The 24414-nt window shown below is 45.9% G+C and overlaps 1 protein-coding gene across 2 annotated transcripts in view; it reads left to right on the plus strand.

The window, feature by feature from the left end:
* LOC134927206 (uncharacterized) overlaps positions 1–24414 on the plus strand; it is a 605974-nt gene that overhangs the window by 454109 nt on the left and 127451 nt on the right. For both annotated transcript variants that reach the window (XM_063921361.1, XM_063921370.1), the window contains exon 15: positions 11218–11312. In XM_063921361.1, coding sequence (XP_063777431.1) covers positions 11218–11312 — 95 coding nt within the window. The remainder of the gene's footprint in view (positions 1–11217; positions 11313–24414) is intronic.

Below are 24414 nucleotides of genomic sequence, written 5' to 3' on the forward strand. Positions count from 1 at the left end.
AGTTTCACAACTTGACACTGACTTATGATGAATGCGCTGCAGGTGATGTATAAGGGATGATGTTCCTAGGTGGTTAACATCCTTACCCCTACTTATTACAGATTGACAGAGGCAACAGATGGCTTGACACACCGAAGAGGTGGCTTTTTTGGTAGTTTGCCCAGGCATCACGATGGGCTTCTTCATCCCACGGACAACAGGTGTCTCCCCCGGTGCCTGACTTAAACAAACCACATCACCATCAGAATCCTCATCGTCAACTTCCTCCTCAGCGCCAGCAACACCCATATCCTCATCCTGGTGTACTTCAACAGTAACATCTTCAATTTCAATATCAGGAACTGGACTGTGGGCGCTCCTTCCAGCACTTGCAGGGGGCATGCAAATGGTGGAAGGAGCCACATCTTCCCATCCAGTGTTTGGGAAGGTCAGGCATCACAACCTCCGACACACTTGGACTCTCCTTGGGGATTTGTGATACCATCTCAGAACGCATAGTTCATTTCTGTGCTCTTTCCAGCTTAACTCTTTTAATTTTTCTGGGGGGAGGATGAGGGCTTCCATCATCATGTGAAGCTGAACCACTAGTCATGAACATAGGTCAGGGCCTCAGCCGTTCCTTGCCACTTCATGTCGTAAATGGCATATTGGTAAGTTTACGTTTTTCCTGAGATCATTTAAATTTCTTTTTTTGGGTCTTTTTACTGAACTTTGGCTTTTTGGATTTTACATACCCTCTACTATCACATTGGTCATCGGCCTTGGTAGACGACGTTGATGGCATTTCATCGTCTATGTCAGTGCTAGTGGCAGCAGCTTCAGCACTAGGAGGAAGTGGTTCTTGATCTTTCCCTATTTTATCCTCCAAATGTTTGTTCTCCATTATTTTTCTGGAGTTATATAACACAATATGCGGCACAAGAGAGCGTACCCCTACACCTCACAAGGCAAACAATTATTTGGATTAAATATTAATAACCCCTTTATTTGGAGTAAATAATATACAGCACAGGACTGCACCACTGAATTTATATGGCAGCACCACTGGACTGGATTTATACAGAATTATATGGACTAATATGGAGTTATACGGCAGGATAACTGGAATTATATGGCAGTATCACGGGAATTATACAGCAATATCACAGGAATTATACGCCTGTATCACGGGAATTATACGCCAGTATTCCGAGAATTATATGGCAATATCACAGGAATTATACGGCAATGTCACAGGAATTATACGCCAGTATCACGGGAATTATATGGCAGTATCACAGGAATTATACGCCAGTATTCCGAGAATTATATGGCAATATCACAAGAATTATACAGCAATATCATAGGAATTATACGCCAGTATTCCGAGAATTATACGGCAATATCACAGGAATTATACGCCTGTATCACAGGAATTATAGGCCAGTATCACTGGAATTATATGGCAGTATCACAGGAATTATACACCAGTATTCCGAGAATTATACGGCAACATCACAGGAATTATATGGCAATATCATAGGATTTATACACCAGTATTCCGAGAATTAGACGGCAATGTCACAGGAATTATATGCCAGTATTCCGAGAATTATACGGCAATGTCACAAGAATTATACGCCAGTATTCCGAGAATTATACGGTAATATCACAGGAATTTTACAGCAATATCGTAGGAATTATACGCCAGTATTTCGAGAATTATACGGCAATATCACAGGATTATACACCAGTATCACCGGAAATATATGGCAATATCACTGGAATTATAAATCAATATCACAGGAATTATATGCCAGTATCACGGGAATTATACGGCAATATCACGGGAATTATACGCCAGTATCACTGGATATATGGCAGCAGAGGACACCACCACTGTGACTGGTCACTGGACTGATGCTGCACAAGACACTACCCCTTGTCTGATGCAAAAATGCAAGCAGCACTGGGGACCAGTAGCGCACGCAGGGGGGGTTTCCGAGTACCTGGAAACCCCCCCTGGTGAGCCAAATGTTTATTTGTGAGACGGAGTTGCTGTGTGACTAAGCTAAGCGACCCAAGTGGCCGACACAAACACCTGGCCCATCTAGGAGTGGCACTGCAGTGTCAGACAGGATGGCAGATTAAAAAAATTGTCCCCAAACAGCACATGATGCAAAGAAAAAAAGAGGCGCAATGAGGTAGCTGTGTGACTAAGCTAAGCAACACAAGTGGCCGACACAAACACCTGGCCCATCTAGGCGTGGCACTGCAGTGTCAGACAGGATGGCACTTCAAAAAAATTGTCCCCAAACAGCACATGATGCAAAGAAAAATGTAAGAAAAAAGAGGTGCAAGATGGAATTGTCCTTGGGTCCTCCCACCCACCCTTATGTTGTATAAACAGGACATGCACACTTTAACGAACCCAACATTTCAGCGACAGGGTCTGCCACACGACTGTAACTGAAATGACTGGTTGGTTTGGGCCCCCACCAAAAAAAGAAGAAATCAATCTCTCCTTGCACAAACTGGCTCTTCAGAGGCAAGATGTCCACCTCATCATCATTCTCCGATTCCTCACCCCTTTCACTGTGTACATCCCCTTCCTCACAGATTATTAATTCGTCCCCACTGGAATCCACCATTTCAGGTCCCTGTGTACTTTCTGGAGGCAATTGCTGCTGGTGAATGTCTCCACGGAGGAATTGATTATAATTAATTTTGATGAACATCATCTTCTCCACATTTTCTGGAAGTAACCTCGTACGGCGATTGCTGACAAGGTGAGCAGCTGCACTAAACACTCTTTCGGATTACACACTGGAGGGAGGGCAACTTAGGTAGAATAAAGCCAGTTTGTGCAAGGGCCTCCAAATTGCCTCTTTTTCCTGCCAGTATACATGCGGACTGTCTGACGTGCCTACTTGGATGCGGTCACTCATATAATCCTCCACCATTCTTTCAATGGTGACAGAATCATATGCAGTGACAGTAGACAACATGTCAGTAATCGTTGGCAGGTCCTTCAGTCCGGACCAGATGTCAGCATTCGCTCCAGACTGCCCTGCATCACCGCCAGCGGGTGGGCTCGGAATTCTTAGCCTTTTCCTCGCACCCCCAGTTGCGGGAGAATGTGAAGGAGGAGATGTTGACGGGTCACGTTCCGCTTGACTTGGTAATTTTCTCACCAGCAGGTCTTTGAACCTCTGCAGACTTGTGTCTACCGGAAAGAGAACTACAACGTAGGTTTTAAATCTAGGATCGAGCACGGTGGCCAAAATGTAGTGCTCTGATTTCAACAGATTGACCACCCATGAATCCTGGTTAACCGAATTAAGGGCTCCATCCACAAGTCCCACATGCCTAGCGGAATCGCTCTGTTTTAGCTCCTTCTTCAATGTCTCCAGCTTCTTCTGCAAAAGCCTGATGAGGGAAATTACCTGACTCAGGCTGGCAGTGTCTGAACTGACTTCACGTGTGGCAAGTTCAAAGGGTTGCAGAACCTTGCACAACGTTGAAATCATTCTCCACTGCGCTTGAGTCAGGTGCATTCCCCCTCCTTTGCCTATATCGTGGGCAGATGCATAGGCTTGAATGGCCTTTTGCTGCTCCTCCATCCTCTGAAGCATATAGAGGGTTGAATTCCACCTCGTTACCACCTCTTGCTTCAGATGATGGCAGGGCAGGTTCAGGACTGTTTGGTGGTGCTCCAGTCTTCTGTACGCGGTGGCTGAATGCCGAAAGTGGCCCACAATTCTTCGGGCCACCGACAGCATCTCTTGCACTCCCCTGTCGTTTTTTAAATAATTCTGCACCACCAAATTCAATGTATGTGCAAAACATGGGACGTGCTGGAATTTGCCCAGATGTAATGCACGCACAATATTGGTGGCGTTGTCCGATGCCACAAATCCCCAGGAGAGTCCAATTGGGGTAAGCCATTCTGCGATGATGTTCCTCAGTTTCCGTAAGAGGTTGTCAGCTGTGTGCCTCTTATGGAAAGCGGTGATACATAACGTAGCCTGCCTAGGAACGAGTTGGCGTTTGTGAGATGCTGCTACTGGTGCCGCCACTGCTGTTCTTGCTGCGGGAGGCAATACATCTACCCAGTGGGCTGTCACAGTCATATAGTCCTGAGTCTGCCCTGCTCCACTTGTCCACATGTCCGTGGTTAAGTGGACATTGGGTACAACTGCATTTTTTAGGACACTGGTGACTCTTTTTCTGACGTCTGTGTACATTTTCGGTATCGCCTGCCTATTGAAATGGAACCTAGATGGTATTTGGTACCTGGGACACAGTACCTCAATCAAGTCTCTAGTTGCCTCTGAATTAACGGTGGATACCGGAACCACGTTTCTCACCGCCCAGGCTGCCAAGGCCTGAGTTATCTGCTTTGCAGCAGGATGACTGCTGTGATATTTCATCTTCCTCACAAAGTACTGTTGGACAGTCAATTGCTTACTGGAAGTAGTACAAGTGGTCTTCCGACTTCGCCTCTGGGATGACGATCGACTCCCAGCAGCAACAACAGCAGCAGCGCCAGCAGCAGTAGACGTTACACTCAAGGATGCATCGGAGGAGAGGACTTGTCAGACTTGCCAGTGACATGGCCTGCAGGACTATTGGCTTTTCTGGGTAAGGAGGAAATTGACACTGAGGGAGTTGGTGGTGTGGTTTGCAGGAGCTTGTTTACAAGAGGAAGGGATTTAGTGGTCAGTGGACTGCTTCCACTGTCATCCAAAGTTTTTGAACTTGTCACTGACTTATGATGAATGCGCTGCAGGTGACGTATAAGGGAGGATGTTCCGAGGTGGTTAACGTCCTTACCCCTACTTATTACAGCTTGACAAAGGCAACACATGGCTTGACACCTGTTGTCCGCATTTGTGTTGAAATAATTCCACACCGAAGAGCTGATTTTTTTTTGTATTTTGACCAGGCATGTCAATGGCCATATTCGTCCCACGGACAACAGGTGTCTCCCCGGGTGCCTGACTTAAACAAACCACCTCACCATCAGAATCCTCCTTGTCAATTTCCTCCCCAGCGCCAGCAACACCCATATCCTCATCCTGGTGTACTTCAACACTGACATCTTCAATTTGACTATCAGGAACTGGACTGCGGGTGCTCCTTCCAGCACTTGCAGTGGGCGTGCAAATGGTGGAAGGCGCAAGCTCTTCCCGTCCAGTGTTGGGAAGGTCAGGCATCGCAACCGACAAAATTGGACTCTCCTTGAGGATTTGTGATTTAGAAGAACGCACAGTACTTTGCTGTGCTTTTGCTAGCTTAAGTCTTTTAATTTTTCTAGCGAGCGGATGAGTGCTTCCATCCTCATGTGAATCTGAACCACTAGCCATGAACATAGGCCAGGGCCTCAGCCGTTCCTTTCCACTCCGTGTCGTAAATGGCAGACGGCGTTGATGGCATTTCATCGTCTCAGCCATGACTAGTGGCAGCAGCTTCAGCACGAGGTGGAAGTGGATCTTGATCTTTCCCTATTTTAACCTCCACATTTTTGTTCTCCATTTTTTAATGTGTGGAATTATATGCCAGTATCAATAGCAATGGCCTACTACTATATATACTGCGCACAACTAAAATGCACCACAGGTATAGAATGTAGATGGATAGTATACTTGATAACACAGAGGTAGGTACAGCAGTGGCCTTCTGTACCGTATTGCTATATATACTGGTGGTCACTGTGTCAGCAAACTGCAAAACTAAAATGCACCACAGGTATAGAATGTAGATGGATAGTATACTTGACGAAACAGAGGTAGGTACAGCAGTGGCCTTCTGTACCATACTGCTATATATACTGGTGGTCACTGTGTCAGCAAACTGCACAACTGAAATGCACCACAGATATAGAATGTAGATGGATAGTATACTTAATCACGACACAGAGGTAGGTACAGCAGTGGCCTTCAGTACCGTACTGCTATATATACTGGTGGTCACTGTGTCAGCAAACTGCAAAACTAAAATGCACCACAGTTATAGAATTAGAATGTAGATGGATAGTATACTTAATGACGACACAGAGGTAGGTGCAGCAGTGGCCTTCCGTACCGTACTGCTATATATACTGGTGGTCACTGTGTCAGCAAACTGCAAAACTAAAATGCACCACAGGTATAGAATATAGATGGATAGTATACTTAATGACGACACAGAGGTAGGTACAGCAGTGGCCTTCCATACCGTACTGCTATATATATACTGGTGGTCACTGTGTCAGCAAACTGCAAAACTAAAATGCACTACAGGTATAGAATTAGAATGTAGATGGATAGTATACTTAATGACGACACAGAGGTAGGTACAGCAGTGGCCTTCCGTACCGTACTGCTATATATACTGGTGGTCACTATGTCAGCAAACTGCAAAACTAAAATGCACCACAGGTATAGAATGTAGATGGATAATAGTATACTTAATGACGACACAGAGGTAGGTACAGCAGTGGCCTTCCGTACCGTACTGGTATATATACTGGTGGTCACTGTGTCAGCAAACTGCAAAACTAAAATGCACCACAGGTATAGAATGTAGATGGATAGTATAATTAATGACGACACAGAGGTAGGTACAGCAGTGGCCTTCCGTACCGTACTGCTATATATATACTGGTGGTCACTGTGTCAGCAAACTGCAAAACTAAAATGCACCACAGTTATAGAATTAGAATGTAGATGGATAGTATACTTAATGACGACACAGAGGTAGGTGCAGCAGTGGCCTTCCGTACCGTACTGCTATATATACTGGTGGTCACTGTGTCAGCAAACTGCAAAACTAAAATGCACCACAGGTATAGAATATAGATGGATAGTATACTTAATGACGACACAGAGGTAGGTACAGCAGTGGCCTTCCATACCGTACTGCTATATATATACTGGTGGTCACTGTGTCAGCAAACTGCAAAACTAAAATGCACTACAGGTATAGAATTAGAATGTAGATGGATAGTATACTTAATGACGACACAGAGGTAGGTACAGCAGTGGCCTTCCGTACCGTACTGCTATATATACTGGTGGTCACTATGTCAGCAAACTGCAAAACTAAAATGCACCACAGGTATAGAATGTAGATGGATAATAGTATACTTAATGACGACACAGAGGTAGGTACAGCAGTGGCCTTCCGTACCGTACTGGTATATATACTGGTGGTCACTGTGTCAGCAAACTGCAAAACTAAAATGCACCACAGGTATAGAATGTAGATGGATAGTATACTTAATGACGACACAGAGGTAGGTACAGCAGTGGCCTTCCGTACCGTACTGCTATATATATACTGGTGGTCACTGTGTCAGCAAACTGCAAAACTAAAATGCACCACAGGTATAGAATTAGAATGTAGATGGATAGTATACTTAATGACGACACAGAGGTAGGTACAGCAGTGGCCTTCCGTACCGTACTGCTATATATACTGGTGGTCACTGTGTCAGCAAACTGCAAAACTTAAATGCACCACAGGTATAGAATGTAGATGGATAGTATATTTAATGACGACACAGAGGTAGGTACAGCAGTGGCCTTCCGTACCATACTGCTATATGTACTGGTGGACACTGTGTCAGCAAACTGCACAACTGAAATACACCACAGGTATAGAATGTAGATGGATAGTATACTTAATGACGACACAGAGGTAGGTACAGCAGTGGCCTTCTGTACCATACTGCTATATATACTGGTGGTCACTGTGTCAGCAAACTGCAAAACTAAAATGCACCACAGTTATAGAATTAGAATGTAGATGGATAGTATACTTAATGACAACACAGAGGTAGGTACAGCAGTGGCCTTCCGTACCGTACTGCTATATATACTGGTGGTCACTGTGTCAGCAAAACTCTGCACTGTACTCCTCCTATATAATATTATACTGGTGGTCCCGACTCCCCAGACCCCACAATAAAGCAGCACACTGAGCACAGATATGGAGTGTTTTTCAGCCAGACAACGTATACTGGTGGTCACTGTCAGCAAAACTCGGTACTCCTGCTATATAATACAGCTGCTCCCCAGTCCCCACAATTAAGCAGTGTGAGCACAGATATATGCAGCACACTGAGCACAGATATGGAGTGTTTTTTTCAGGCAGAGAACGGATAAAACTGGTGGTCACTGATCAGCAAAACTCTGCACTGTACTCCTCCTATATTAATATAAAGCTGCTCCCCAGTCCCCACAATGATATAAGCAAGCACAAATATTTGCATCAACTCAACAATGAATAAACGGAGAGGACGCCAGCCACGTCCTCTCCCTAACATTTCCAATGCACGAGTGAAAATGGCGGCGACCCGCGGCTGCTTATATAGAATCCGAATCTCGCGAGAATCCGACAGCGGGATGATGACGTTCGGGCGCGCTCGGGTTAACCGAGCCATACGGGAGAATCCGAGTATGGCTCGGACCCGTGTAAAAAGGGTGAAGTTCGGGGGGGTTCGGTTTCCGAGAAACCGAACCCGCTCATCACTAATATATACACACACACACACACACACATATGTCTATGTATGTACTGTATGTATGTATATATATATATATATATTTATACTGCATATAAATTATATACATACTGTGTATGTATATAATAAAATATATATATAAAATTCTTATGTTTTACTAACACATGGGATGCCGCCTGTCAGTATACCGACAGTGGCATCCCGTCTGTCGGAAGCGAGGTGGCGAGAACACTCGCGGGCTCACTGCAGGCCCGGTTGCTCGCTTCGCTCGCCGCAGGTTATATTCCCACTCGGTTGGTGGCTTGGAGCAACTAACCGAGTGGGAATACCCTGCAGATATCGGGATTCCATTTGTCGGTATTTCACCGGCTGTCAGGATTCTGGCATGTTGGCATCTTAACTGAATTCCATATATATATATAGATGTGTGTCTATATATACGGTATATATAGATACATATACTGTATATATATATATATATATATATATATGTGTGTGTGTGTGTGTGTGTGTGTGTGTGTGTGTGTGTGTGTCTGTGTATATATATATATACACACATTCACAGATACAGACCCACAGAAACCCCCCTAAATAAATCCTGCGTTTGCCCCTGGGGACATATAGCAGAAGTGGACACCAACACTGTGACTGGCTGGACTGATGCAGCATAAAACACTGACTACACTGGACTGGACTGAGCAGCACAACACAGCACTAGACTCGCCACCCCACTTTCTTGCACTCACACAGATACTCACTAAGGACGGAGACACGTCCTCTCACTACACTCTCCGAGACTGGAGTGAAAATGGGCGCAACACGCGGCCCCTATTATGGAATCCAAATCCCGCGAGGATCCGACAGCGGGATGATGATGTTTTGCCTTGTTTCCGAGTCAGGTGGGAAAACCCAAGCCTGACTTGGATCCGGGCTCAGGACATGTAGTCCAGTATGGTTTGGTTCTCAGAGAACCGAACCCGCTCATCCCTAATATATACTAGGTGATTCGTCACGCCCTATAGGTGCTCTTCACACCGTCGCAAGGGGCTACATCCCTTTAACCCTTGCACGCCCTTGGGGCGTGCAATGTTTTTATTATATGGAGTATTACCTCCATTCATAATTTTGTGAGTGGTTATATATTGCACGGACAAAGGGTGTGGGATGGTTAAGGAGTGGCAGGTGCGGGGGTGCCGCGGATGTGGTACAGGGTCCATAGGTGCTGCGGGTGGTGGAGTGGCAGATGTGGGGGTGCCGCAGTTTGGGTAGGTGTTCTGGAGGCACCACGGGTGGGGGAAGGGTGGGTGCAGGGGTGCCATGGATGGGGGTGGAGATCCGCTGGTTGGAGGAGGGGCGGTTGCTGGGGCACCGTGGGTGGGGGAGGGGTGGGTATGGGGGTGCCACGGGTTGGGGAGGGGTGGGCACAAGGGTACTGCATGTGGGGGAGGTGCAGGGGAGCCACAGGTGGGGGTGACGGGTGGGGGGGTCCCATGGGTGGGGGAGGGGCAGGGGTCCCGCAGTTGAGGTGGCGGGGTTCCCGTGGGTGAAGGAGGGGCTGGTGCAGGGGTGCCTCATATATAACAGTAGCCCTGTACATGCACACAGTGTCAGAGGAGCTGGACCTGCCGCTGCTGTGTGTCCCCTTTAAGTGGACCCAGGGGCTGCCCACAGACCTTGTGAGAGTTGCAGAGGCAGCCGGGCATAAAGTGGGGGAGGACGGAGTAGGTGGGGGCGGCTGCGGGGCTCGTGCAGCCTGTGCGCTGGGGACCGGCTGCCTCCAGACAGTGGGGAGGTGAGTGATACGGAAGGGGCCGCGCATTGTTTCCCTGGGCGGGATGGGGAGAGCAGAGGCCGGGACAGTGGAATAGGGAATACCCATGCCCATCCTCTTCATTTAGCATACAGTCCGCATTCCCGACGGACGTCTGTCACATCATGCCCTGCATCCAGCCACTGACTCTGTGACTCACGCTGAGCATTGTGACTCTGCCAACAGTTATACTCTCTCTCGGCTAATATATAGGACATATATATATATATATATATATATAAATATACACACACACAGTCTTGTCACATTATTATGACCACCTCCTACATTTGACGTCGGCAGCGCGTAGCCCAAGATGTATGCTATGTGTCATGCACTGGCTTGGTGGGTATATAAGGTGTGCGATAGGCTGTCTGCACACATACAGTATCACTCATTGCTGTCCTGGATAAAAGGTGGCATTTATCTGAGTTGCAAAAAGTGCTGATCATCAGCTTTCAGGCCAAGGGTGGCAGCATTTCTAAGACAGCGCAGTTTGTGAACTGTTCACGAGCTGCTGTGGTGAAGGTGTATTGTGACTGGACATATACAGTAACACCATTGTGAATAACTGATTGCGAAGCACCACGTACCATCGACGTGAGAGGCGAACGTCGGCTACGAAGGTGTGGCTCACCATCAAAATGAACCTTGGGGATACCAGACGTGTGTCTAAAATGACAGTCCGCCCGTCTAGCTGTTGTCCGTGCTGTACACGACGGTTACTCTGACTATTAGCTGGTGGTCATAATAATGTGACTTGACCATATATACACAGTATATATATATAGATATATATAGATATATAGATATAGATATATAGATATAGATATATATATAGATATATAGATATATATATTCATAATTATTTATATAAATATTTGCTAATAAGGTCATTTTTTATATTTAAATATTTTAGGTGAGGTTACAGCTTTCACATTTTCACAGAGAAATAAATGGTGAAATAAACAGGGAAGAGGCCAGAAAAATAGTACAGACATTATCCGTTAAAAGGTAAGCATATCATGGGCCTAAAAATGTTATAAATTAATTTGTGTAAAGGTTCTATATTTTTCAGTGGCATAGATATGTGGTTCTTAAACTGGGAAACTTAGCCACAAAGCAGTGGTTCAAAAACTCTTTTGAATTACGGTGCCCTAGAGTATCAGAATCTTTTTCACGGCTCCCCTAGACCAAAAGTTTCTTACTGAGAAATTTAGAATGAAATATTAAATGAAGTAAATTGTATGTGTCATCCTTAAGTTCAATGATGAGGGACAAGACTTGCTTCTGTTTGGCGACATATTTTATGACTGGCAGCCACCAGCGCTGGTTTTGCCTGTTACATAGACCATATATAATTTGAATTGGTCATGGACCACCAACCCATGGCACCCCTGCAAGTGTCCTGAGGCACACCAGGGTGCATAGGCACACAGTTTGAGAACCACTGCCATAGAGTATTAAGCCGGAGTTCTCTTGTCTCCATAGTTTCCAGAAGAGGCCCTTTATTTTTCTACAAATATTTGTTTTAAAAAAAAATGGCAATTTTCAAAGTATGAATATAAAATAAAGTATGACAATTAAGGTATAAATTATTGCAATGTGCATCTACAAATGGAGCATGTTTAACTGAGGTGAACTGCACAATTCAGTGCAACTCGAGTTAATCTAGTATAGTCCAACATATAATTTTCAGTGGTCTCTTTGCATCAATTATCTACAGTAATTAAATTATCCTCAATCAGTAGGTAGGTAAGTAAATGTAAAATATATTTATATACTTGCACTATAAAAGCATGTCTTGTTCAAAAGAAATATTATACCTAATAGATAATGTTAACTAAAGAATTACATATTTATACAAATTATTAAATTTATGTATTAAAAGTTAAGGAAAAAATATAAATAAATATGCACTATAAAGTATCCTCTAAAAATATTTCATTACTTGCCAAACATTTTAAAATAAAAATGTACTGAAACCATTTTTTCACATTTGCGCTCATCACATTTTTTTGTGATACCTACACAAATTTTATCTTTTTTCCAGAAATTACCATTATAATTCCACGATAAAAAAAAAAAACAAATGACCAAAATATAATTTTTCAATGAAAGGAACCATAAGCATGATTTTTTTTTCTTCTGTCTTATAAACATTACAAAGAAATAATTGTTTCCAAAATTGTAAAAACCTATTTGATGGTTTTGACAAAAAATCTGCAGTTGAAATCTATATGTATTTCTTTTTTTTAGATTTTGTGGTCTCAATTTAAATGCTTGCTATGTGTGAGAAGAATAAGGTAGCCCGACAAGATCTAACTTTTTTATGTAATGCTTTAGATGTTGTCTAATGATCACCAAACAATACTGTAATTATTAAGGGTGCACATGGTTTGAAAGAGAAGTCTGCCCTCTTTCATATGTAAGTGACGCCACATTTACATATTTTCTTATAATATAATAATACACATAGCATCCTTCCACCCATATACAGAAAACATCTGTTTTTCACAGCACAGGCTAATATAGTCAGTAGCAACTAGTGGGTCTCATAATTTCAAAATGGGGACTCTCTGCTCTCAAATATGGATGCTTACTCTGTTGCAGCTGTCATTTTTGGGGTGTGATAAGGCATGTAATGCCCTCCCCCATTGTGATTTTCCATAGTGTGCGAGTAACATCACCAGGGCCAGGCAATATGTTCTAATTGGCCCACCATTTGAAAGAGGTGACCAATATTGACCAAAAGCTGCAGCAAGCTGGCTAGCTAAACTAAGCAACAGAGCAACGGCACAAACAAACACATGGCACTTTAAAAGAATATAACACATCTATGAAACACTGACACAACAGTGGCAGACATGATTGCAGTTTAATAAACTATTCAGCCCTATGGAATGTTTTCATTTATAAAGGACTAATAGCCTAAAAGTAATAGCCTACTGCAACATTTTTATATATTACCAATACCCTTCTCCAAACAGCAATTCACTGGCCTCATGTCAGTACAGATGCTTGCTGCTGGAGGTAACATCTAGCAGAAAACTAAAGGATATCACCATCAGATTTACGCCAAATAGCAAACTCGGGTCAGACTCAGTAGAGGTGATTGGAGGCAAAGTATTTAGTGTAAGGTGAAGCAATTATTACTATATTAAAAGTAAATCTGTTACATTAAACAAATTATTAAAACAAAGCTTCCAAATGTGAGTTTTCAAATGTGAACTGAATCCAAACAACAAATCACAGGCCTGAGACCAGTGCAGGGGATTATTGCTGGATTAAAGTCTAGTAGAAAACTAGATCACCATCAGACTTACTCCAAACAGCAAGTCGCAGGCCCAAGGCCAGTACAGGTTATTGGGGGTGGAATATTTAGTGGAAGGTAAAGCATTTATTACTATACGGAATGGTAATACTGAAACATGGAACAAATTATAAAACAAACAAGCTTGCAAATGTGAATTTTCAAATGAAAACTGAATCCAAAAAGCAAAAACAGATATCATACCAATACAGGTGATTCAAGCTAGAGTAACAGTCTAATAGAAAAAATTATAACACACTTCTCCAACTAAGAAATCACAGGCTTCAGCTCTATACACATAAATGGAGATGGACTAACAAGCTAGTAGTCTTTACATCAATACATCAAAGCGGGCAAAGCGCATTCAAAGTGACACACAATGGAATTGTCCTTGGGCCCTCACACCCACCCTTATGTTGTGTGCCACACACAATTTTGTTTTATTTTTTTCCTTTCTCCTTCGTCCTAGAGGATGCTGGGAACTCCAAAAGGACCATGAGGTATAGACGGGATCCGCAGGAGACATGGGCACACTATAAGACTTTGAATGGGTGTGCACTGGCTCCTCCCTCAATGCCCCTTCTACAAACCTCAGTTAGAGTCTGTGCCCAGAGGAGACTGGTCACACACTAGGGGAGCTCTACTGAGTTTCTCTAAAAGACTTTTGTTAGGTTTTTATTTTTTTCAGGGAGCACTGCTGGCAACAGGCTCCCTGCATCGTGGGACTGAGGGGAGAGAAGCAGACCTACTTCTGTGAGACTGATAGGCTCTGCTTCTTAGGATACTGGACACCATTAGCTCCAGAGGGTCTGATCACTTGGGTCGCCTAGCTGCTCGTTCCCGGAGCCGCGCCGCCGCCCCCCTCACAGAGCCAGAAGATTGAAGACAGATGAATAACCAAGCAAAGAAGACATCAGAAGGCGGCAGAAGACTTCAGTCTTCCTGAGGTACCACGCAGCGGTAGCGCTGTGCGCCATTGCTCCCACTGACACAGGCACTGCATGGGTGCAGGCCTCAGGCAGGGCACCATGGGCTGCAATGTAAACCTCTTTTGGGCAATATCTGTCTAAAATAAAGTGCATAGTCACTGTTTTGAGACCCCCGCCAGTATAATTATAGCGGGACCGAAGCGCGCCTTGTAGGGGGCGGGGCTTCCTCCACAGCTCTGACCAGCGCCATTTTCTCTCCACAGCTTGCTGCAGAGACACTGCTTCTGGCCCTTCCACTGCTGTCACAAGTAACAGGGTGCTAAAAACGAAGGGGGGCACATAATTTGGTGATTGGTTGTATTATATTATAAGCGCATATAGATCTGGGGCATTTTGTTTTCAGACTGGGGTGGCGCTGGGTGTGAGCTGGCAAACTTCTTCTCTGTCTCTCTGAAAGGCCTTACTGTGGGTCTGTCCCCTTTAGCCCAGTGTGTGTGGGGGTGTCGGTATGTGTGTGTCGACATGGCAGAAACTGAATGCTCTTCCCAGGAGGAGGTTAGTGTGAGAGCTGAAAAAAATGAAGGAGTGACTCTGTTGGGACTGCCGACTGCTGATTCGGTTGATATGTGGAATGTGTTGAATAGCAGTGTGGCTTTGTTGCGCAAGAGGTTGGACAAATCTGAGTCTCAGAACCAAGCATGGAGGCAGTCCATGGGAGACGTGGTACCACACACTCAGGCCCCCTCGGGGTCTCAGCAGACACTGATACCGACACGGATTCTGTGTCGACTATAATGATGCGAAGTTACATCCTAAGGTGGCTAAGAGTATTCAGTACATGATTGTGGCTATACAAGACGTGTTACATATTACGGAAGACAAGGGTCTGTATGTATAAGGGGAAGAAACCGGAGGTTACGTTCCCTCCCTCTCATGAACTGAATGCCCTTTTTGAAAAAGCCTGGGAAACGCCAGACAAGAGGTGGCACATTCCCAGGAGAATTGCTATGGCATACCCGTTTCCTTTTCAGGATAGGGTTGGGTGGGAGGCAACACCCACGGTAGACAAAGCTCTAGCACGCTTATCCAAGAAAGTGGTGCTACCATCTCCTGAAATGACATCCCTTAAAGATCCTGCTGATCGGAGGCAGGAAGCTACCTTGAAATCTATTTATGTCATGACAGGTACACTCCTCAGACCGGCTGTCGCTTCGGCGCAGTGAGTAACGCGATTGAAATGTGGGCGGATAACTTGTCATCTGACATACACACCCTGGATCGGGATAGCGTGGTGTTGACTCTGGATCATATCAGGGACGCTGCAGTCTATTTAAAAGAGACAGCGATGGATATTGGCCTCTTGGGATCAAGGGCCAATGCCATGGCAGTCTCGGCTAGAAGGGCGTAGTGGGCTCATCAATGGAATGGTGATGCTAATTCTAAGAAGGCTATGGAGGCTCTGCCCTACAAGGGTGGAGTTATGTTTGGTGAAGGCCTCGCGGACCTGGTTTCTACAGCTACCGCGGGTAAGTCCTCTTTTCTGCCTTTTGTTCCTCCACAGCAAAAGAAAACGCCTCCATATCAAATGCAGTCCTTTCGGTCGCAGAAATTCCAGAAAGGACGTGGGTCATCCTTCCTTGCGGCAAGAGTTATGGGAAGGGGAAAAAGATCGCTGGCTGAGGCAAGCTCCCAGGAGCAGAAGTCCTCCCCAACTTCAGCCAAATCCACCACATGAGGCTGGGGCTCCCCGGTGGCAGCGCGTCTTCAACTCTTCAGTCATGTCTGGGTTCTCTCGGGCCAGGATCCTTGGGTACTGGAAATTGCGACTCAAGGTTACAAGCTGGAGTTTCAAGATGTGCCCCCATGGCAATTTTTCAAATCGCCCTTGCCAGCTTCTCTTCCGGAAAGAGAGGTAGTGTGTGCGGCAATACAAAAGCTGTGTCAGCAGCGGGTCATTGTCGAGGTTCCCCCGTCACAGCGGGAAGAAGGGTTTTATTCAAGCCTGTTTGTGGTCCCGAAGCCGGACGGCTAGGTCAGACCAATTCTTTAAAATCCCTCAATGTGTATTTGAAAAGTTTCAAATTCAAGATGGAGTCTCTCCGAATGGTGATCTACAGTCTGGAGGGGGGGGGGGATTTTATGGTGTCAGTCGACATAAAGGATGTTTATCTGCATGTCCCCATTTATCCTCCTCATCAGGCGTACCTGAGGTTCACTGTTCAGGATTGTCACTACCAATTTCAGACGTTGCCGTTTGGTCTTTCCAGGGCCCTGAGGATTTTCACCAAAGTAATGGCGGAAGCAAGGGGTCACAATTATCCCGTACTTGGACGATCTCCTGATAAAGGCGAGATCACAGGAGCAGTTGCTAAAAAGCCTTGCGCTCTCCCTGCAGGTGCTGCAACAGCATGGCTGGCTCCTAAATTTGCCAAAGTCGCAGTTGATACCGACAACTCGGCTGTCGTTTTTGGGCATAATCCTGGACACGGAACGGCAGAGGATTTATCTCCCATTGGAAAAAGCTCAGGAAATCCAGAACATGGTAAAGGAACTTCTGAAACCGCCAATAGTGTCGATTCATCAATGCACTCGAGTGCTGGGGGAAATGGTGGCGGCCTACGAGGCCATTCCATTTGGCAGGTTCCATGCAAGAACGTTTCAGTGGAACCTACTGGACAAGTGGTCAGGGTCCCATCTACAGATGCACCGGAAAATAACTCTGTCCCCCAGGACCAGGGTTTCTCTCCTGTGGTGGCTCCAAAGTTCTCACCTTCTAGAAGGTCGCAGGTTCGGCATCCAAGATTGGATTCTGGTGACCACGGACGCGAGTCTCCAAGGTTGGGGAGCAGTCACACAGGGAAAAGATTTCCAGGGAAAATGGTCAAGCCAGGAAGCTTGTTTGCACATAAACATTCTGGAATTAAGGGCCATCTACAACGGTCTGCTACAAGCGGAACATCTTCTTTGCGACCTGCCCATCCTGATTCAGTCGGACAACATAACAGCCGTGGCACACACAAACCGCCAGGGCGGGACGAAGAGCAGAGCGGCGATGGCGGAGGCCACCAGGATCCTTCGCTGGGTGGAAAAGCATGCAAGCGCTCTGTCAGCGGTCTTCATTCCAGGCGTGGACAACTGGGAAGCAGACTTCCTCAGCAGACACGATCTCCGTCCAGGAGAGTGGGGTCTTCATCAAGAGGTCTTTGCAGAAGTGACAAGTCGTTGGGGACTTCCTCAAATAAACATGATGGCGTCGCGCCTCAACAAGAAGCTGCCGACATATTGTTCCAGGTCGAGGGACCCTCAAGCAGTAGCGGTAGACGTTCTGGTGACACATTGGGTGTTTCAGTCGGTCTATGTGTTCCCTCCACTTCCACTCATCCCAAAGGTGATAAGGATCATAAGAAGAACAAGGCTCCCGGCGATACTCGTTCCAGATTGGCCACGGGGGGCCTGGTATCCGGATCTTCAGGAATTACTCACAGGAGATCCCTGACCTCTTCCTCTAAGCGAGGATCTTTTACAGCAGGGACCATGCGTGTTCCAGGACTTACCGCAGTTGCGTTTGTCGGCATGGCGGTTAAACGCGAAATCCTAGCCAGAAAGGGTATTCCCGGGGAAGTCATCCCCACTCTACTTAAGGTTAGAAAGGAGGTAACGGTGAAGCATTATCACCATATTTGGAGAAAATATGTGTCTTGGTGTGAATCCAAGAAGGATCCTACAGAAGAATTTCAGCTGGGTCGGTTCCTCCGTTTTTTGCAAGCGGGTGTGGATGCGGGCCTGAAGTTAGGCTCCATTAAAGTGCAGGTTTCAGCATTATCAATTTTCTTTCAAAGGGAGTTGGCTTCGCTTCCAGAAGTACAGATCTTCGTGAAAGGCGTGCTGCACATCCAACCTCCATTTGTGCCCCCAGTGTCGCCGTGGGACCTTAACATGGTGTTATAGGCCCTAAACACATGTTTGAAAGATATGAACGATCTCGTTCATAAATGAACGAGAACTCGTTCATATCTTTCAGTGTGGAGGCTTCAGCGATTAACGATGCACGTCCCCATGCTTGTTCATTGCTGGTCCCCCGTCGGCTGTGCATGCAGGCCAATATGGACGATCTCGTCCATATTTGCCTGCACTTCAGTGGAGCCGCGTGACGGTGAAGAAGCTTCACTCCCCCCGTCACTGCCACCCGCCGCCGAGTCGCCCGTCGGACATATCCGCCGTCGGGCAGCTCAGCGGCGGATCGGCATGCCTGCAGGGCCCTTTACAGTTCCTTACGTCACATTGGTTTGAATCTTTACAAAAGGTTGAGTTGAAATTTGTCACTTGGAAAGTGGTAATGCTATTGGCCTTGGCATCTGCAAAGCTGGTGTCCGAATTGGCGGCTTTGTCTCACAAAAGCCCCTATCTGATTTTTCATGAGGATGGAGCGGAGTTGAGAACTCGTCAACAATTTCTACCGAAGGTGGTTTCTTCGTTTCACATGAACCAACCTATTGTGGTGCCTGTGGCTACTGAAGCCTTGGATGATTCAAAGTCCCTTGATGTGGTCAGAGCTTTGAAAATTTATGTAGCCAGAACGGCTCGGGTGAGGAAAACAGAGGCTCTGTTTGTCCTGTATGCGGCCAACAAGGTTGGCGCTCCTGCTTCTAAGCAGACTATTGCACGCTGGATCTGTAATACGATTCAGCAGGCTCATTCTACGGCTGGATTGCCGTTACCGAAATCGGTGAAGGCCCATTCCAATAGGAAGGTGGGCTCATCCTGGGCGGCTGCCCGGGGCGTCTCGGCATTACAGTTTTGCAAGAAGCTACTTGGTCAGGGTCAAACACTTTTGCAAAATTCTACAAGTTTGATACACTGGCTGATGAGGACCTCATGTTTGCTCAATCGATGCTGCAGAGTCATCCGCACTCTCCCTCCCGGTTTGGAGCTTTGGTATAAACCCCATAGTCCTTTTGGAGTCCCCAGCATCCTCTAGGACGAAGGAGAAAATACGATTTTAATACCTACCGGTAAATCCTTTTCTCTTAGTCTGTCGAGGATGCTGGGCGCCCGTCCCAGTGCGGACTCTATCTGCAGTAATTGTATATAGTTATTGTTTAAGTTACACAAAGTTACAGACTGTTGCTGATCTGTTTTGGTTCACATTGTTAACTGGGTTTAGTTGAATGCCATGTTGTACGGTGTGGTGTGGTGTGAGCTGGTATGTATCTCACCCTTAGTTTAACAAAATCCTTTTCCTCTAAATGTCCGTCTCCTCTGGGCACAGTTCCTATAACTGAGGTCTGTAGGAGGGGCATAGAGGGAGGAGCCAGTTCACACCCATTCAAAGTCTTATAATGTGCCCATGTCTCTTGCGGATCCCGTCTATACCCCTTCGTCCTTTTGGAGTCCCCAGCATCCTCTACGGACTAAGAGAAAAGGATTTACCGGTAGGTATTCAAAACTGGTCTGTTAAGAAATTGTTGTTATATGAAAACTTAGTTGCTTAATAGCAATGCCTTACCGTATAATTAAAGACCTACAGATGGGGCCTCCCTCATCGTTGCAGTTTCTCCGCCTAAACTAAGTGTTTGTCGCGCCCTAGCTATAGCTCAGGATGTTGATGTGTTTTGCATGGAGAGGCTCGTTGAGGTGTGACAACATACACAGCATGCAATACACATATTCACCACTGGGTGGATAATGCTCCACTAATCTAGTACTGTAGAGCGAATAGAAGCAGATGGATATATAGTACAGTAATAGTGTACTCTTAGCAAGCTCTGGCAAATGGCCTGTAATGTTATACACACGGACCAATGGTCCCACAGAGAGAGTCAATCAGGAACTTTGGCCCTCATTCTGAGTTGTTCGCTCGCTAGCTGCTTTTAGCAGCATTGCACACGCTAGGCCGATGCCCTCTGGGTGTGTATCTTAGTTTAGCAGAATAGCGAACGAAAGATTAGCAGAACTGCTACTAAATAATTCTTTGCAGTTTCTGAGTAGCTCCGGACCTACTCACAGATTGCGATCAGCTCAGTCCGTTTAGTTCCTGGTTTCACATCACAAACACGCCCTGCGTTCGGCCAACCACTCCCCCGTTTCTCCAGACACTCCCGTGTTTTTCCCTGACACATCTGCGTTTTTTAGCACACTCCCGGAAAACGCTTAGTTACCTCCCAGAAACGCCCCTTTCCTGTCAATCATTTACCGATCAGCAGTGCGACTGAAAAGCGTCACACGAACACCAGCAAAACTGCTAAGTTTTTAGTTAAATAACTAAGTGCATGCATGCTGCGTATCATGCGCATGCGCATTTAGCAGTAAATCGCAGCATAGCGAAAATCGGCAACGAGCGAACAACTCGGAATGACCACCTTTAAGGGTATAGCAATACTGTAAATAAAGGGACGCTGTAGAAAATATTAATTCTCTGTCGAGACCAAAAAAATAAATCAGTAAATAAAAATAGTGTATACAGATGCAAACTTACACAATGGTGCATTACTCAGTCGCATAAAGATAAGACTGTCACACTTGTATAATTGTGTACGAAGTACTGTAGCACCTACGTTTTTTTTTCTCATTTTGACTTTATATCTGTGTGCATGTCTGAGACTGTATGCAAAGTATGACAGGACTTGTTTTGGCAAAATTAGAAAAAACTGGATGCTAATCTTTACACAGATATACAATACAAGTGCAAGAATCAAACCCTAGCTCACGGGCATGGCAAGCATCGGTGATACCACTATGTCAAGCTGTGTAAAACTCTGAACTGTGCTTTTCTTTGTGTGCATTGGAGATGCTGAGCCAATCTACATACGTGTTTCCTTACATCTTTGCTGAAGTCACTCTAAACAGCCCTTGAAGACACACCGTGCAGCAGCGGGACACAGTAATGCCACAGTGAAAATGCGTCTTAGACATAAAGTAATGTAATAGCTTGCACAAGCAGCTCCTGCTGATTAAAATGATGGCCCTCATTCCGAGTTGTTCGCTCGCAAGGCGAATGTAGCAGAGTTACACACGCTAAGCCGCCGCCTACTGGGAGTGAATCTTAGCTTCTTAAATGTGCGACCGATGTATTCGCAATATTGCGATCACAAACGACTTAGCAGTTTTAGAGTAGCTTCAGACTTACTCTGCCTGTGCGATCAGTTCTGTGCTTTTCGTTCCTGGTTGACGTCACAAACACACCCAGCGTTCGGCCAGGCACTCCCACCGTTTCTCCGGCCACTCCTGCGTTTTTTCCAGAAACGGTAGCGTTTTCAGCCACACGCCCCTAAAACGCCGTGTTTCCGCCCAGTAACACCCATTTCCTGTCAATCACAATGCGATCGTCGGAGCGATGAAAAAGCCGTGAGTAAAATTACTTTCTTCATAGTAAAGTTACTTGGCGCAGTCGCAGTGCGAACATTGCGCATGCTCACTAAGCGGATTCTCACTGCGATGCGATGAAAAACACCGAGCGAACAACTCGGAATGAGGGCCCATATGCAGCATGCCTATATTCTGTTTGTGACTGCGACTGTATTTGCATACACAATGCTCTGCTACAGTGTTTTCCTGGAAAACACTGTAATGTTTCATTTCGGATGCAGTTAGAGCTGCTATTACACACAGACTGGTGAAGTGCATGGTAACCATCGGCAATACCACTAGGCCAACATAGTTACAGATACAGTATGTACATCAAAGTAGTTCTTGTGCTATAATGTATTTCAATGGAGACCTCACTCATGCACAATGGTGATTCTTGCACTATAGTATTGTATTGGACACCTCACGCATGCGCGCAACATCTGGTGGATGATCGCTGGTATTACACTCACTGGTAATGCCATATGCCACACTAAGCTCTATGCACCACCCTGCGACAAGGCACACTGCGACTTCGTGATCAGGACAAATGCCATAGACGGTATAGATGAGCGAGGCTCCATCTGTACTAAAATCTTGGTATTTTGGAGAAGTATGTCGTTTGAATTTGTGTAGCTGTCCCGTGCATCACGGAGAATCGCCATGTTCTGTAAAAAATAGTATCAAGATGAAATTTAGTAGCATGGACACATGACCTTAACTAATCAGCGAAAACCAAATGCATTGATGGCAGATATTGGATGCATATCTAATGATAACATAGCTATCATGGCTTCAGTGATCTGCTGTGCAATACATTGTTCCCCTTGAAAATTACTACTACTAGTCTTCTGTGATGAAGATTTGCCCCTAGCAGCAGCAGCAATAGCATGCAAGGATTCTTGGGAAGTCAGTTTGCCTTTGCAAATTGGATACAGGAGGACTATCTCCAGTAGTTAATGAGGAGATTTATGATGAAGGTGTTGGCAGTAGAGATTGCATGTGCTGGCATCCAGGCCCGATGTTACCTGCTCAGCAAAGGGATGCAAAGCAGGTAGGCACCTGGCTGGAGAGGCGTTCTCCCTGCTCTGCATCCCTGCTGTTGCGCCGCCCTGTTTTTCCTGCTGCTGCTTGCTGCTGCGCCTGTCACACTGATAGGCAGTGATGCAGGCAGCATGAAGAAGCCTCCTCTCCTCCCCCTGGTGACAGCATCAGTGTTGGGGATTGAAAAGTGGATGGAGCTAAAGACTTAAAGGCGGAAATACACTGATGGAAGGGGTGGAGCTGCACGGGACCAGCAGACTTCTACAGAGGAGGATGTGCTGATCCAGTTCGGGGTATTTGAATAAGCTGCACTTCTGTGGGTGTTATGTGTAAGTGGCACCACTACTGGGGGCGTTATGTGTAAGCTACACCGCTACTGGGGCATTATGTGTAAACAGCGCCACTACTGTGGTGTTATGTGTAAACATCGCCACTACTGGGGGAGTTGTGTATAAGTAGCACCACTTCTGGGGCATTATGTGTAAGCTATGCCACTACTGGGGCATTATGTGTTAGCAGTGCCACTACTGGGGCATTATGTGTTAGCAGTGCCACTACTGGGGGCATTATGTGTAAGCTGTGCCACTACTGGGGGCATTATGTGTAAGCAGCTCCACTACTTGGGGTGTTATGTGTAAGTGGCACCACTACTGGGGGCATTCTGTGTAAGCAGCACCACTACTGGGGACATTATGTGTAAACTGTGGGCATTATGTGTAAACATCGCTACTACTGGGGGCGTCATGCATAAGCTGTGCTACTACTGGGGGCATTTTGTGTAAGTGGTGCCACTACTGGAGGCATTTTGTTTAAGCGGTGCCACTACTGGGGTGTTATGTGTAAATGGAGCTACTACTGGGGGCATCATGTGTGAGCTGAACTACTACTGGGTGCATTATGTGTAAGTGGCTCCACTACTGGGGGCATTTTGTGTAAGTGGTGCCACTACTGGGGGTGTTATGTGTAAATGGTGCTACTATTGGGGACATTATGTGTAAATGGCGCTACTACTGGGGGCGTTATGTGTAAGTTGCGCTACTACTCTGGGCATTATGTGTAAGCTGCGTTGCTACTGGAGGCGTTATGTGTAAGCGACACTACTACTGGGGGTGTTATGTTACTGGTGGTGTTATGTGTAAACGTCGCTACTACTGTGGGTGTCATGTGCAAGCTGCGTGACTACTGAGCGCGTTATGTGTAAGTGGCGCCACTACTGGGGGCATTATGTGGAAGCGGCTCCACTACTGGAAGCATTATGTGTAAGTGGCGCCACTACTTGGGGGGGTTATGTGTAAGTGGATCCAGTTCTGGAGGCATTATGTGTAAATGGCGCTACTACTGGGGGCATTATGTGTAAGCAGTGCCACTACTAGGGGCGTTATGTGTAAGCTGCACACTGCTTGGGGTGTTATGTGTAAGTGGCGCCAATACTGGAGGCATTCTGTGTAAGTGGCACCACTACTGGGGGCATTATGTGTAAACTTCA

Source organism: Pseudophryne corroboree, chromosome 1 (genome assembly GCF_028390025.1).
Source record: "Pseudophryne corroboree isolate aPseCor3 chromosome 1, aPseCor3.hap2, whole genome shotgun sequence".
Lineage (NCBI taxonomy): Eukaryota > Metazoa > Chordata > Amphibia > Anura > Myobatrachidae > Pseudophryne > Pseudophryne corroboree.